Source organism: Nyctereutes procyonoides, unplaced genomic scaffold (assembly GCF_905146905.1).
Source record: "Nyctereutes procyonoides isolate TBG_1078 unplaced genomic scaffold, NYPRO_anot_genome, whole genome shotgun sequence".
NCBI lineage: Eukaryota > Metazoa > Chordata > Mammalia > Carnivora > Canidae > Nyctereutes > Nyctereutes procyonoides.
Window position 1 is genome coordinate 55,119,909 of NW_026575142.1, and position 16,994 is coordinate 55,136,902.

A 16,994-nucleotide genomic window follows, 5' to 3' on the forward strand; every position below is an offset into this window, starting at 1 on the left:
GGCAGAGGGAGAAGCAGGCTCCATGCAGGGAGCCCGACGTGGGACTGGATCCCGGGTCTCCAGGATCAGGCCCTGGGCTGAACGTGGCACTAAACTGCTGAGCCACCTGGGCTGCCCGCCAATCATATTTCTGATAAGGAGTTCATATTCATATGTAAAGAACTCTCACAATTCAACAGCCAAAAACACATTTAAAAGAGGCAAAGGACTTTTTTTTTTCAATGTATTTTCTTGTGTATTTCACAAGTATAATTTTGGAAGGGCTATTTGACAAATTTCAGCATTAACTGCCAACTCTATAGACATGTTCAACAAAAAAGGCATTTACTCTTGGCCCTTTTAATACAGGCAAAGTGTCCTATTGCATCACAGATGAGAGATGCAGTAACAGATCTGAGGACTTATTAAAAGAAATTAGGTGTTTTATCCAAATGTTATTTGGTTGATAACATACTACAAATATTACGTGAATGGTTTCATGACCACCAGCAATTTGCAGAATAAAACCCATAAGTCTACCTATTTCAAAGGTCAAAACTAGTGAAACAGTATTAAAATTAGTGTTTAGATTAACAATCACAGAATGAGATTTATTTTATCTCAATTTTGTAAGGTGTGGTGGGGATCAGGGGGAGAAAGGATATGGGGGAGAGGGAGAAGACTGGCAGTGCAAGGAGGCAAAGGACTTAAACAGACATTTCTCCAAAGACCTACAAATGGCCAACATGTATATGAAAAGTGCTTGACATTACTAATCCAAGGGAAATGCAAAACTATAATGAGATATCATCTTGTATGTTTTAGGACCACTAACAAAAAAAGAGAAGAACGAAGAAAGAAAGAAGGAGAAGAAAGAGAAAGAAAGAAAGAAAGAAAGAAAGAAAGAAAGAAAGAAAGAAGAAGGAAGAAGGAAGAAGGAAGAAGGAAAGGAAGGAAGGAAGGAAGGAAGGAAGGAAGGAAGGAAGGAAGGAAGGAAGGAAGGAAGGAAGAAACAGACTGTGAAAGAGAGAAAATGGGAGAGGAAGGAAAATAAATGTTGGCAACAATATGGAAAAATTGAAACCCTTGAACATTGCTGTTGGGAATATAAAATGATGCAGCTGCTTTGGGAAACAGTATGGAAGTTTCTCAAAAAATTAAAAAGAAGGAAATTGTTCAGATGCCACAATATGGATGAACCTTGGAGACATTATACTAAGTGAAATGAGCCAATCACAAACAGATTAAATACTACATGATTCCACAATTATGAGGTATCTAAAGTAGTCAAACTCAGAAACTGAAAGGAAAATGGTGTTTGCCAGAAGCTGAGAGGGAGGGGGGAAGGGAATTTTTGTTTATAGGTACAGAAGTTCAGTTTTGCAAGATGAAAAATTTCTAGAGAGCTGTTGCGCAATAATGTGCATAAAGTTAACACTACTGTAATGTAACACTTAAAAATGGTTAGGATGGTAAATTTTATGTGTTTTTTACTATAATTTCATGTGTTTTTACTATAATTGAAAAAGGCATGAGTTCAGACCATGTTGCACCCACTGTGCTCCAAACAGGTAGCAATAATGAATAAAATATAAAAATCTAAGATCTAAATGACATAGGTTCAAAGCAAGCTAAGCATCCCTATGGAATGGAAACAAAGGATTGAGCAGGCTGTAGCTGCAAGCTCCCTATCCTGACCTTGGTGGTGTGCCCTAGGGTTCCACTCTGGGCAAGTCAATGGGAATAAAAGTCCCCTATGCAGGATGGGGACCGGAGCCAGTCTACTTGCTCACACTATTGGTTGGTATAGTTTTCCTGCTCCAACTGTAAAAATGCTAAAATAAAAATGCTGATACAACTTTAGGCAAGATCTAGTGAGAGACACAGCCTCACAATGAGAGGAACTAGAATTAGCCCAGGCCCCCTTCCTTAACCCCACTGTTACCCTAGGATAGGAGCTTTGAATGACTCTAACATCTTATTCTAAACTACTGCCACTGGAGGCTGGATAGCAGCAACAACAACAACAAACTAGAAAGTGAGGATAGACCTCAGAGGAAGATCATGAGGCAGGGGAGGGGAGGGAAAACAAATGTTCCTGCAGACCAAAATCCCAAACACATAGAGAACTAATTCTAAATCCTAATATAATTTCAATCCAATTCTTAAAATGATAGCCGACAAAATCAATGATTAACACATGAATTCATTACCAAAGAAATTAAACTCATAGGAAATTCTGACAAAGTATTATAAGAATGCTCAGAGAGATAAATGAGTAAATAACTTCCTATAAAAAGAGCCAGATTAAAAAAAAAAGAGCCAGATAGTAAAAACAGGAAGAAATCAGTCAAGATCAGATGGATAGTACTCAGAAACCATTCGACATCCAAAAACGAAAAACAGTGATTGAAATCACAAAATAGCTGACATTAACCCTAGAGTAGATGAATTTGAGTTTCTAACATAAGTCATTTTGAACATTATCAGCATCAAGATAGAGAAATAAAATGTACATGGGTTGAATTAAAATTTCCCAGAACTGAAGAAATATGAATCTGGGGATTAAAAGTGCATTCAGAATTTTGAACAAGATAAATTAAGATAGATTCACAAGATATTATAGTTGAATGTGTAAAGCATGCAACATAAAGAGGAAACTTTTGTTTTGTAGTTTTTGTAGTTACCTACAAAGGAAAGAATATTAAACTGACAGCAAATTTCTCAAAGTCAACAACAGATGACAGAAACCAATGGAATATAATTTTCAAACTGCTGGGAAAAATATAGGTCTACTGGAATCGTAATATTATCTGAACTACAATGCAAGAATGAAAGTGAAAAGAAGGCTTTTCATGGATACCAAGACGAAATGAATTCCTCACCTATGGACCTTCACATCCAACACAAAGATTTCTTTTAGAAGAAAAATAAACTTCGGAGAGTTCAAATTTGATATGCACACAAAACCGAAAACTATATGCATGTAAATTATTTTAAAGATTGGTAAATTTAATTATTATCTAAAGAATAATAACTAAGTATGCAAATGATTTTCTTTTTAAGTTTTCTTCCTTCTGACCAAATTGGTGAGAAGCATGATGGTACTTAGAAGGCAAGGCAACAGCCTAAGGTCCACCAGCTTTTGGGAAGGAGGACAGAAACACACACAAAAAAATATTTAGCAGACTGTATACTTATATATGCATGTTTAAAAAAAGCGGGTAAATACTAAAGATGCAGAATTATAACCTACATTTACAAACTAGTGGAAGAATAAGAACAGAATAGAAAAAAAAAGTGTCAACACAAGGAAATGAAAAAAGAAGATGGAAGCAAAAAATATACAAACTACAATGGTAAAAACAAATCCAGATGCATCAGTGATCTTATTAAATGCGCATTAATTAAACTCAGCTATTAAAATGGATTTTTCAGAATGAATCTTAAATTTTAGCTCTATGCTCTCCAACAGTCATTCCATCTTTTGCACCCTTTCTTTCTCCTGGTGAGGGGGAGAAATCAGAAGTCACAAGGGATTTCATTCCTAGTTTAAAAATGAACACACACACACACAAAAAAAAATGAACACAATCCAGATGAATGACACCAGATAAATGATACCATTTGTACTCTAACTGGCTTCTTTAGGACCTGGGTTTGTCCCCAGCCACACGTCAACCACGAGTCCCTGCAATATACTAGCTTTGGCCTCCATTGGTGGGCCTATCCAAGCTTTTTAACATGAAGTAGGAAACTGCTTTTTAAAAGAAACTTCAAGCCTTAATACACACCAAAAACACCTCAAGAAAGCCTATGTTAACAGCCTTTTAACTCACCACAAGGCCCTGGCTATGCTGATGCTATCTTGCTGAGGCATGCCACATGGACCAGTAATGCATGAGTGATGGAGTCTTGGTGCTCTATAATCTTTCAGGTTCACCTACCCTAGTTTTAGCCTTCCCTAGTCTTATAATAAAATCTTCAGGCCTGTGCCCACCATTCAAAATTAAACACCAGCACTTACTCCTATTAGTTCTGAGCAAGAATAAAAAGTATGCGTCTCTGAATGTCCTTCAAAGTATGAAGTTCAGTTATCTCATACTGAGTACCTAGACTCTTCTCAGGAACTTTGGGATTGCATTCAGCAAGAGTGAGCCCTCCCCACCACTACCCCCTATACACACACACACACACACACAGACACACTCTCTCCCTCCCTCTCTCTCTCCTATACAACTGTCCTCTGCCTACAATACTGTTGTCAGACTTTTTTTTTTTTTTTGCATTTATCTTCTTCCCAAACCTTTGGAAATGAACTTTGGTCCAAAGAACTAAACTCATCTTTTTTGTATAATTGCTAGTTTTAGCTCTTTACTTGATGACTGATTAAATCCTTAATCCTAAAATCATCTCCATATTTTACTTTGTAATACTGTCAAAACTTTTTTTAAAGTTTAACTAATTGGAATCATTCAAAACAACCTTTTATCTTCCTTTTGTTTATTTTATTTCTTGCATTTAAAATATAGACTCACAATAGCTGGACATTAAAAACTGTTAGAATTATGACACATCAAGAATAAAAGCTCATTTTTGTTTTAGCCAAAAAATATATTGATCTGTATTATATTGAATGGAACTGTTGAAAAAAATGTGCATGTGTACATCTAGCATATGAATACAAATTCATATCTGAATATGCTCAGGAATAAGACAGTAACAAAAATCCTAATATGAATGACAAACGTATTACTAAAAAGCAAGCATAGTATAGCAGAGGTTCATTTAACTGAATATGGAGGAAGTTTAATAAAAGCTATTTAATATTTAATTTAGAATCTAGTAGGCATAAGCGAACTTCCCTAATAACTATGCTGTTTACTGAGATCATAGAAAGTGTGGAAATCTTTACCCATGATTTTCAAGAATCTCTCTTCATGAACTACAAAAAGGCAATTCCCTTATGAGAGAACAGAAATTATCTATATACATGAGATTCAATGCAGCCACACTCTCCCAGTACATAAATTATTATCTTGAGAATCAGACAGACATCAGACAAGAGTTAAGTACTTTAAAATATGTCAGTGCTTATAATCTAGCCACTGATGCTACCTAAATATATCAGTTTAAGATTTAAAAGAGATGCTAAATGATATGGTGTCCAACACTCTCATTTTAAAAGTCCAGAAATTAAGCCAAAGAGGGAAGGGAACTTGACCAAAAAGAAATAGTAACTGAAATGTGTATAAAACTCAAATTTCCAGTCATAATCAAGAGCTCATTCCATAAATTCACATGGTTTTGAAGTGACCAGTTATGCCAGGAATCTGATGGATTAAGTACTGAAAAAATGTACTTAAATACAAGCAAAACACAACCTATTCCAAAAGTTTTTTTCCCAACAAGAAGACAGAGAAGACTCCCAGACAAACTGAAGAATTTAACTTCTTAAACCATCCTCTGTGCTTCAAGAAGTAACAGGAAAAAGGAAAACTGACTCACCCCTTTATTTAAACAGAAAGGTAAAACTTGAAAGACTGATTATCCTCTAGAAGTAGAAGCCAGATGAAGAGAGTTTGCACTGTATTGAGAGTAACTCGCTCTTTCTCAACAGGGCACAATCCTTCACATTGTAAATTATAAAATCTTAATAAAAGCCTGACATTTTGGGTCAGAAAATATAAAATGACTTCAACTTCTAGTTTTCTTCCCTAAAATAACGGTTACTTACCTACCTCTCAATGCCAGCTTATGTGTGCACACAAGCACACTCACACACATACACACACATTTTACAAGGTACTTACTGAGCTGTACAGATAGCCTTCACCATTCATGGCCACATAGAGGCTGGCCTTCACTCCTTGGATAGCCACCACACGCAGGCCCACAGGAATTAGATTGAAGAGGGCTGGAGAGGAAAAAGACAGAGAGGAAAGAATCAGTGACCTTTGGAATAAATCATCCTGCTTCTCAAGATGACTCTTTTGAGAATTAAAAAGTATAAACTGAAATTAGTAGGGAGAGAGAGGGAGACCGAGGGGATAAGGAGAACTGGCTTCTTGTCTCTGAACTACCTTTAATTAACTCTGTGACCTCAGGTAAATCACATAAACTCATCTGTAGTAAAGTAAAGGGGTTATATTACATTACAAGGCCTCTATGGGCCCCACATTTTTGTTTCACGAAATGAAAACATACTCAAATAGTGTAATATGATTTTTTCAAACAAAAATAATTTGAACCAAAATATTTTCAACAGCAGAAAATGTCATTGCAGTCATAAGTAATAATAAAATATGATCTTTTTTAAAAAAGATTTTATTTATTTATTCATAGAGATGCAGAGAGAGAGAGAGAGAAGTAGCAGAGACACAGGCAGAGGGAGAAGCAGGCTCCATGCAGAGAGCCGGACGCGGGACTTGATCCAGGGTCTCCAGGATCGCGCCCTGGGCTGCAGGCAGCGCTAAACCACTGCGCCACCGGGGATGCCCTAAAATATGATCTTTATAACCTATGCCAGAGCTTTTTATTTTAAGATCTTTCCCTGTGGTCCTAAACATTGCCTTGAATACAGGAGTAAACATAAAAATCACTAAATCATTCTTAGCTATATTGGTGGAATGAAAGCATTTCTTTTTATAGCTCAATTATTTTACAAGTAAATGTAGATATATATAAATGGATCAATAATTGATAGCTTAAGCTCTGATGGACATATTTTATATCTCAGAACATATATATATATATATGTATATACACAGATATATACACATATGTATATATACATTATAAAACCACTAAAACCATTAAAAATTGTTCAATTCAATTCAATATCCTAAGATGAAATGGGAACATGCTTGTAGTCTTTAAATATTTGGGTTGTCCATCAGTGAAAATATTCAACAGTCTACATGAAGAAGGTATTTAAATACCAGAAAGAAGAAAACAAGAAGATAATGTTTTTCTTCCAACAATGTATTTTTTATGAATCTCCTTAGCACTACTCTAGTTGTCATTGCGATTATAAAATGAACATAAGCATAAAACATTGCCCCTTCCCTGAAAAAATTCATATTACATAACAGAAGAAAGTAATCATATAGGCTCTACAGATGGCAACATGGCTATGGACTAAATATCTCATGGTGGCATACATAAGGGCATATACCTATAGTTCATTTTTAACATCTTGGTTTAGTTGGAAGTTCTTATCCCTCTTTTCTACTGATAAAACATCCATCGGTTCTGGTCATCTTCTTGGTTTTGAATATAAGATATATGAAAATCCACCCAATGATTACCAGGAATGCCTAATTATCCTTGGCTTCTCTCAACTTGGGATGGTAAGCTAAACACACACAGAGTATTTGGCTTCCAGACAAATGTTCAGTTGATATTTGTAGAGGATCAAGCCTAGGACCACAGCTTTATTACAGCAGGTTTTAATTCCTAGATGCTTGACACTGGATCAGTCTTTTTGCCTCTTTGAACCTGTTTCCTCATTTGAGATGAAAGTTAAGACTATATCTTATGAGATGCTCAAGAATTACTAGTTGGCTCAATTTGAATATGAACTGGTTTTGTTCTTCCTATGTTCTTACCACTGTCCTTGTGCTACTGAAATAACTTAAGAAGTATAAGACCTTAAAGTCTAGATGGGGAGAGAAACCTAAGACATATGGAATATTCTGATACAGTGTATAATTTATTTCTATAATTAAATGTAATATATGCATTCTATTTATATTCTCTATGTTACAGAAGTTCAGGAAAATGGAAGATCTGTGTGGCCTGAAATATTCAGGAAATGTCTCACACAGAAGATGGGACCCTGGTTGACACTCAAAGAAAGGGCAGAATTTGGGTAAGTCAAATATGGAAAAACATTTTAGTGGGACAAGATTTTAGGTGGTTCTGGAGAATAATGTATGTGCACAGAAAGGAACTGGTAAATTGGATTTGATTCATACTAGGGAGAAATGAGAATGAACACTATGTAGATAAAGTAGGGATAAATATCTGACTGTCTGTCACTCTAATCTTGGAGCTCTAAACTTTGCCAAACAGAAAACGAGAAACGTGACGCATAAGGATTTGAGCAGCAACAGATCACAAAGAAAGTGTGAGATTTGCAGACAACATAGTTTCTAAACTCACCACTCAGAAGCTACCTAGCCCAGAGCCATTTATTTAACCTCTGCTTTAATTTTCCTCTCTGTAAAATGAACATAATAATCCTTATTACACAGCATTCATAGAAGAATCAAATGCATTATCATATGCTTGAAAGGTGTTTTCTTTTTTTAAAGAGTTCTTTGTCATTAATCTGTTAATCTTTTGCTTGTCAAATAAGGTTATCATAGGGTCTGATGTAAAAACTGACACCGTCTCATTAATATCTATAGAGTTTATATTCAGAAGATTGCTTAATACTTTAAAAATAATACTTTATTTTTATGCAGCACTGAATTCTCAATTCATCATTGTATTTGACCCTCAACCGCCAACACTATGGGAACATTTAGGACAGAATGATTATCCTAATTTTAGGACAAACAGGTTCAGAGAGGTAACCCAAGTGAAACTGGCCCTGAACAAAGGTTTTCTGGGTCTCTCATGTGGTTATCTGCCTAAAATATTATGTTCCCTCCTTCTTTTTTAAGTTTAATTTCTCCTAATATCCTTTATTGTCTTTTCATAAAATAAGACTACTTATCTATACTTCCCTACATATCATGCAGCTGGCTGTGGTTATGGACTCAGTAATGGTCAGTGAGATGTTTGCAGAAAGGTCTCTGTATACATGAAGACTCTGTCCTTAAAACAGCTTCTAGGTTTCCTTTACCCCTTCTCAGCCCTCTGCCTTATTGCTGTGTGGCCTGGGATGGGGATATGTGTGTGGATCAGTTGAGACCATGAAAACAAGGGCTACTCCCAAGGGAGTGGTGGCAAGCAAGCTGAAAGGAGTTGGGTCTCTGAGGGTTTTGTGGGGCAATGGCACTAAGCCAGCATTCAATTACCAAGGTCTGGCTTTTATGTAAGAAAAATAAGGTCTTGTTATTTTAGTCTGTGTCAAGCAGAGCCAACCCTATTCCTAACTGATAGAGATTGGTAAAGAAAGCAGAGTTAATAGTAAGGTACCAAACAAAATGGAAGGTACTACATGGTAAATAAATGCAATTACTGGAAAGTATAAAGTTCAATGACAATTCTTATGAGAAAGAACAATAAAATCCAAAATTGTGCAGAACATCTTTCTAACCTAAAGATTTCCCAGGACAAAAAAAAAAAAAAAGATTTCCCAGGACAAATGCTAAGAACATGGGTCCATTTAACTGACACAGTCATAACAAAGCAAATTCAAAGCTGTTCATACTTGAGAGTGTGAAAATTACTAAAGTCAGGCAGGGACAAAAGCAAGACTGTGAAAGTCATACATGAACCAGAAAGTGATAATGGCTTTTAGATGGTATGCTTTGGAAGATTTAGAAAGTCTGTAAAAAAAAAAAAAAAAAAATCAGCAAACATTTTGGAATGAAATTTTTTAGTGGTAAGAGCTAAAAACTACTCTCCCTGGGAGGGTCTGCATCTACCCCCTAAAATCTTAAAAAGTGGCAAATGATGTACCTTTCTCTATCATCCATCTTCCTGTGGCACATAGACTCTAGCTCACAGAAGCCCTTTCCTACTTACGAGAATTCCTCCCATGTCTCTAGTCTTCCTGTCCACCCTCTAAGCCTCAGCCATAACTTGTAGTAAGTGGGCCACATCATTGTTGAAGTCCCTTGTATCTAATCATGCCATTCCCCTGCTTACACCTCTAGGGACTACACAAAGTCTACTCTGACCCTCAGCACCCTTCAGAATGTGGCTTCAAATGGCATTTGGAAGTCTATCATCTGCTACTCATTCCATTCACCATAACCAGCTTTATAGAATTTCCATTTCTTACATTCCCCCTTAATCTTTAATGAGGCTAAATTTTGTTTTCTTCTGTTCTCTCTTTTTGAAAAAGCTGTCTTCACTATTCAACTGCATCATGAGTCTTACCCAAACCCTTCTGAGATAGCTGTTTCCTTTTCTGTGATTGTTTATTTCATAGGCATATCTCTATAATAGCATTTGGAATATGGTATCATAGTCATTTGTTTACACATCTGTTTCCACCCCTAAAATGAAAGACTTCTGAGGGTAGGACTCTGCAATTGCCAAGCTAGTTATATGTACATAACTTACATTCAATAAATATTATTGATTATAAGAGTCATGAAAGGACACATTTCCAGCGTTTGTGGTTTTCTTATTGAAATAAAAGTGCTTTTTTTTAAGGTAAAAAAGAAATTAAAAACTTAAAACATCTCAGCCTTACAGTAAAAGTTATATATACTCACAGCCTACATTTCGGCTTCATGGTACTATTCCTTTTAATATATTTATTTATTGCTTCTAGTAATTTGATCTCCCTCTTTCTACTTCTTAATCCCATAGTCTTACTTACTTCATTCTCTCTGCTTAGATTGCTGTTCTCCCCACATCTTCATACTGAAAACCCTACCATGCTTGAAATGACATACCAAATACCACATGGTTTCTCTCACTCCTAACTGCCCTTGTATCTAGACTATTCACCACTATTTATAATTTTTCCTTTAAAAAATATGTTTCTCTTCTAACCACAGCTAGATTGTAAGCTCTCCAAACAAATATCACACCAAAACCACACTTGTATAATAAGGAGAAAAGGAGAGAGTGGGAGAGAAAGAAAAAGAGAGACAGAAACAGAGAGAAAGAGAGAGAATGAAAGAATAAACAGGGTAGTATTTATAATATATATATTCAGGATCCCAGTAAACTTTTGTTAAAGACTACCATTATAAGCCAAAGAGAGTTCAAGCATCGAATCTGACATTCAAGTATTTTCTCATTTTTTTTCCTTTCCAAAAGGAGTTATTTCATTCTAAACCTTTATGTAAATCTGACTCTTATATTTTGAAAACTGAAATAATGGAATTGGTATTCTTGGGATCCATATGAAACTCAATCACCAAACCACATGGATAAATGATCTGAAAAAGGTAATGAGGGGAAAGCATAGTTTCTTCAACAAATGGTGCTAGAAAAACTGGACATCAACATTCAAAAGAATGAAATTAGACAAAAATAAGTCAAAATGGATTAAAAATCCAAACATAAAACCTGAAACTATAAAACTCCTAGAAGAAAATATAGGGGAAGAATTTGCTGACATTGGTCTTGGCAGTGATTTCCTACATATAACTCCAGAAGTGTAGGCAACAAAAACAAAAATAGACAAGTGGGACTACATTAAACTAAAAAGCTTCTGTAAAGCAAAGGAAATGATCAACTGAATTAAAAGGTAATCTACAAAATGGGAAAAAATAATTTAAAAACTGTATAAGCAATAAAATGTTAATATCTCACATATATAGCTTCTATAACTCAATAGCCAAAAGCCCAAATATCCAGTTAAAAAATGGTCAAAAGACTCACATAGACATATCTCCAAAGATGATATACAAATACCCAATAGGTACAGGAACAATGTTTCACATCACTAATCACCAGGGAATGCAAATCAAAACTATGATGAGATACCACCTCATACCTATTCAAATGGCCACTATTAATTAAAAAACTACTGTTGACAAAGATGTAAAGAAATTGGGACCTTTCTGCACTACTGGGAATGTGTACAATGGTGCAGCCAATATGGAAAATAGTATGGAGATTCTAAAAAAATTAAATATGGAGCCATCATACGATCAAGCAGTCCACTCCTGGAATATATGGAAAAGTTGGTAGCAGGATCCCAAGAACATATATGCCCTTCCATGTTCATTGCAGCATTATTTACAATAGTCAAGATATGCCAACAACTTAAATGTCCATGGATGGATAAGTGGGTAAAGAAAATGTGATATATAATAATGGAATTTTATTCAGCATTTTCAAAAAAGAAAATCTTGTCATATAGGATAACCTGGATGAATCTGAATGCCAGTCCTAGCATTATTCCACTGAGTTATTCCACTTACATGATGTATCTAAAATAATTAAACTCATGAGAGCAGAGAGTAAAACGGTGGTTGCTAGGAGCTAGAGGGAAGGGCAAAGGACAGCTGTTATTAAAGGATATGAAGTCTCAGTTATGCAAGATGAATAAGCTCTAGCAATCTCCTATACAACATGGTGCCTATAGATCACATGTTAAGAGTAGACCTCAGGAGAGTAGATCTCATGTTAAGTGTTCTTACAAAAAAAAAAAAAAAAGGAAAAGCAAAGGGGCACAAGAAAATTTTGGAATTGATTGGTATGTTTATTCTTCTTGATTGTAGTGATGGTTTCACGAGGGTGAGCCTATACGAATACTCAACAAATTGTATACATTATATATGTACACAAGATATGTATAGGGTTTTGTGTGTGTGTGTGTGTGTGTCAAACATACCTCAATAGAGCTATTTTTTTAAGTAATGAAGGAAAATGGTAAAAAGAAAATATACAGATGAATCACATTGATACACTCAGTTCTCCACTTTTCCTTGTATTTATATGCTTTGCCATACAAATTTGCATTGCTCTAGAAGGATATACTGTCCTATCCATTGACACTTTGCTCAGCCATGTGACTTGCTCTAGCCAATAGGATGTTAGCAAATGCAAGCAGAGTCTGAAAGAAAGAGCTCATTATTCCCATTTGTTCATTTCTCCTCTGCCACTGCATTAAAAAGAACATGCACAGACTAACCACCGGTCCCAGGAAGAAGATATAAGATACTTAAAGCATAATAAAAAGGCCTCAATAATCCAGCCAAAGCAATTCTAGGTTAACTGACAGATAACTGCTGACCCCTAGATATGTAACTGAGATAAGATCAACAGAGCTGCCTGGCCAGCCACCCCAGACACTTGAAATATAAACACTGATGTTGCATGTGATAAAGGCTATGTGATTGTTGGATACATAGTATTATTATAATAACATATAAATGACTAGCAAAAGTTATTTACTGAGGCAAGTAGATGATGGATTTGAAATATGTGATACCTGCAATATGAAACATGAAACATGCATCATGAAAAGATGTTCAAAGAGTATACACACAAATAATGGAAAAGAAGTGTATATATTTGTATCCATCAAGTAATTAATTAAAATATTTGATTTCCCTAGACCATATCATCTTTGTGATAGCTTTCAGCTTTTTGTTTTCTTAGCTTTCATCTTTTTAAAATTTAATCTTTTGTGACTAATTTTCTCACTCTACTCATTTTTGTATCTGATTTTCATTTCATCATGCTATATTTTTTTTTCTGAGGGAATGTCTGAAATTGTATATGTTTTAGGACCTAAAAAATTTCAGTCAGTCTCAGGTTGAAATTTAAGTGGCAGGAGAGAGTGAAAGAAAAGTAATTCACGAGATAGGAAAAACTAAAGAGATTATATTCATGCAATGCCTACTTCTTTTCAGGCATCATGCTAGGCATTCTGACATGCAAAATGTCACTTTTAAAATAAGTATCTCACTACTTGGCTTTATTTCAGAGTATAAAAAGTCCTAACTTCTTTTTTGGATACCAAGTGAATAAAGAAGGGAATAAAAAATTGTCATCATAAACTTTAGGGTATGATTCCATAGCCTTATCCAGTTGAACTCTCATATGGTACCTTTTAAGTATCTCTATAATGTTTCTGATTCAAAAAATAAGTATTCTTTCCATAAATATTTATCGAGCACTTAGTATATGCCACATGTCGTGCTTAGGATGGGGAAATAGTGATGTAGCCAACAGATGTGGTCCCTGGGGGATAAACCTTCACCGTAATCCTTCCTGAGGTCCCTATTATTTTGTGGGCAACTCAAAGGCCCTGGAAACTGTATTATTATCTTTTTTGCCTCACATCCTGGTCTCACAATCCACTATTCAATACTCGCCAAATAAATAAATGAATCAGCAGTGGTTTCTCTTTAAGGTTGCTTATGAATAGCTTTTCTTGGTCATATTTCCAGCATGTAAGAAAATTAAGCATGCAAGAAATTAAGCATGCAAAAAAAAACTTAAAATATTTACCAGACATAGAATATATTTAAAATGGAATCTATAGGGAAAGCCAGAAAATTTACATGATGCAAAGTTTGAGAGGACAAAAGCATAGGATGCATGGGGCTGGTGTGTGTGTTTGTGATTGGTGATACAGGTTTTAGAAGGAATGCAAAAGAAAGGAAGAATTTGGGGAAATCTGTTATAATCAAGATATTAGACCTTTTGTAAAATTATACCAGACCTGAAAAAAGTACCTTGTAAAAGTGCTGTGTTCTCTTCTAACCTAATTTCTACCTGACTGTTATCTACACAAATAATTCTTGTGACCAAAAAAAAAAAAAAAAATTCTTGTGACCAAAAAAAAAAGGGTAGCAATCAATCCAAAACACAACAGAAAGCATTTACTGTGACAACCAGCAAAGATGCAAAAGAGGAGAGGAAGAAAGGAAAAGAAAGAGAAAAGAAGGAGAGAAAAACTCATAATGAATTCTTCCTTCCAATATCTTCCCAAGCAACTCTAAAGATGGGTTCCTTATTGCTTATAATAGTGAAGTTATAAAAGAGTAGTCATGTTTTCAAGTTCTGAGTTAAACCTGAAGAATGGGAATGGAAAAAAATGTATTTTGTGATCCAATAAAACTTAAGTTAAATTTATAGTGGAAGATACTGAGGGAGAATAGAGATATTTGAGTTTATAATCTGTATACTTCAATATCAAATTGTCTTGAGAATGATCATTTCCCACACATCAAAATGTTCTCAGTAAAGATACTTATTAGAGTGTGAATAATATGGAGGATCCCTGGATGGCTCAGGAGTTTAGTGCCTGCCTTCGACCAAGGGCATGATCCTGGAGTCCCGGGAGTGGGTCCTGCATCAGGCTCCCTGCATGAAGCCTGTTTCTCGCTCTGCCTGTGTCTCTGCCTCTCTCTCTCTCTCTCTCTCTCTCTCTCCCTCTGTGTGTCTCTCATGAATAAATAAATAAAATCTTTAAAAAAGAGTGCAAATATCATCATATCTACAAAAATCTGAACCTAAAATTAAGTTGGTACCAGGTTATTTTTCCTTACAATCTTATAGTCTCCTGTAATATTTGTAATTATAGTATTCATGGTAACATTTATAAGTCACTCAATTGGCTTTTTCATTCATCATGAAAATAATATTTATTTCTGGCCTTTATTTATCTTTTACTAAGGTCAATTTCCCCCCTCTTCATTTTCTATAGGAAAATGATCTTTTAGAATAGTCGACAAAGTAAGAGATAGATAGTCTGGGCTCTTAACTCCTCCAACATAAAAGTGGCCATATAAATTATGGTACAATGGAGTATTCATTCAGGCAAATTAATTGCTGCTTCATCCTAATTCCACAGCATTTCATAACACTTACCACGCTACTTTTTCATATTTATATGTTTGCCTGAATCTCCCAGCAAATAAGGAATTTTTCAAGAGTACGAGAGTGTTAAATACACTTTTTTCCATCCAAGGTACATTGCACAGTAGAAGCCTAATTAACTGTGGTCACTGAATTTAACTCTAAAATAGCTTTCCTTCTGGAATTTAAGGGAACTATATGATAGTCCCTATTTGAGATTTTAAGGAAACAAGACTAGGAGGAGAATTGAACTTGGTGCACAGAGTTCCCAGTCATGACCCTTAGTCCTAACATCTGACAGCTGTGTGACCTTGGTGACTTGATGTAATGTAACCTCACTGAGCCTTAGTGTCTACACTGAATGCTTCCCTGACCTGTTATGATGATAAAATAATACTTTTAAAAAATATTTGTCAAACTATAAAAGTACAAAGTTATCATTGATGTGGCTAGAGCTTTCATGATGGGGGTGGCAAGGGATGCTTGGGTCATCATCTCATATTTTAACTTAAGTTTCTTAAGGTGTCATGGCAGAAAAAAAAGGCAAACATATTTCATCTTATATTTTTAAGATTCAATGAGCAAAAACAACTTTATATTTAAAATAAGACAATGAAAACAATGTAAAAATCAACATACTTTAGGCTATAGTGATTCAATGCTTTCAGTCTGATGCCTTACTTTATAAACAATTGGTCAAATAATACAACTGTCTGATTTATTTTCTCCACTGAATTTACTAACGTATAGAACTGATGAGTGGGTTGGAGCTTAGAGACTTAAAATTTTTCTTCTAAGCATTGGCTGAGAGCAAACCTTGTGAATTTTCAAACACAGTGAAAATGAGCAACATGATGATCCCCTTCTTGGACAAAAGCTAGTAGAAATGTTGCCTTAAGCCTGGCAGAAATCCTGCCATTGGCTTTTAAACCTGATATTATCATATAACCTTTCCTGCGTTACTTCAGAGACGTTCAGAAACTTGCATAATTAACAAGTCAATTCAATGTGATTCTCTTTTTTTGTCTTAAGATGAAAAATGAAGCATGTCACTATTGATAATGAAAGCAAATGCCTATCATCATTCATTCTCCGCAGCCAATTTGTCTTATACATCAGACTTGTTTTATCATCCACATGAAGAACTCTGAACAGCACAGGTGTCAGTCCAGATCAAAGGGTAGAAACATCCTCCAAGATATCTTTTATGTATCAAAGCTTTTAAATTTACATCTTCCACAAATCTTCCATCAAACAGTACATTTCCAAAACTGGTACTATGGCCTCTCAGTTTTATTCATTAATTCATCACACGCATTCCAGGCACTGTGCTAGGCACTTATAATACATTGATGTAAAAGACAGACTTACTACCTGTAATCATAGTGGTGAAAGTCTATAAAACAGAAAAAAAAAAACCCAACAACTTCCCATGTGAATTTTGCAACCATCATTTCATCAAGAAAGGAGTAGGATGTGAACCTAGACTCTGGTGGTTGTAAGGCTACAAAATATTGTTGCTCTTAAGAAATAAAAGAGAATTTCTAGTAACCACAATC

At 35.2% G+C, this 16,994-nt stretch overlaps 1 protein-coding gene across 2 annotated transcripts in view; it reads right to left on the reverse strand.

Moving 5' to 3' along the window:
• The window catches only part of FGF12 (fibroblast growth factor 12), a 544,450-nt gene that overhangs the window by 179,060 nt on the left and 348,396 nt on the right, over positions 1–16,994 (reverse strand). For both annotated transcript variants that reach the window (XM_055308562.1, XM_055308561.1), the window contains one exon: positions 5,793–5,896. In XM_055308562.1, the coding sequence (XP_055164537.1) occupies positions 5,793–5,896 (104 nt within the window). The remainder of the gene's footprint in view (positions 1–5,792; positions 5,897–16,994) is intronic.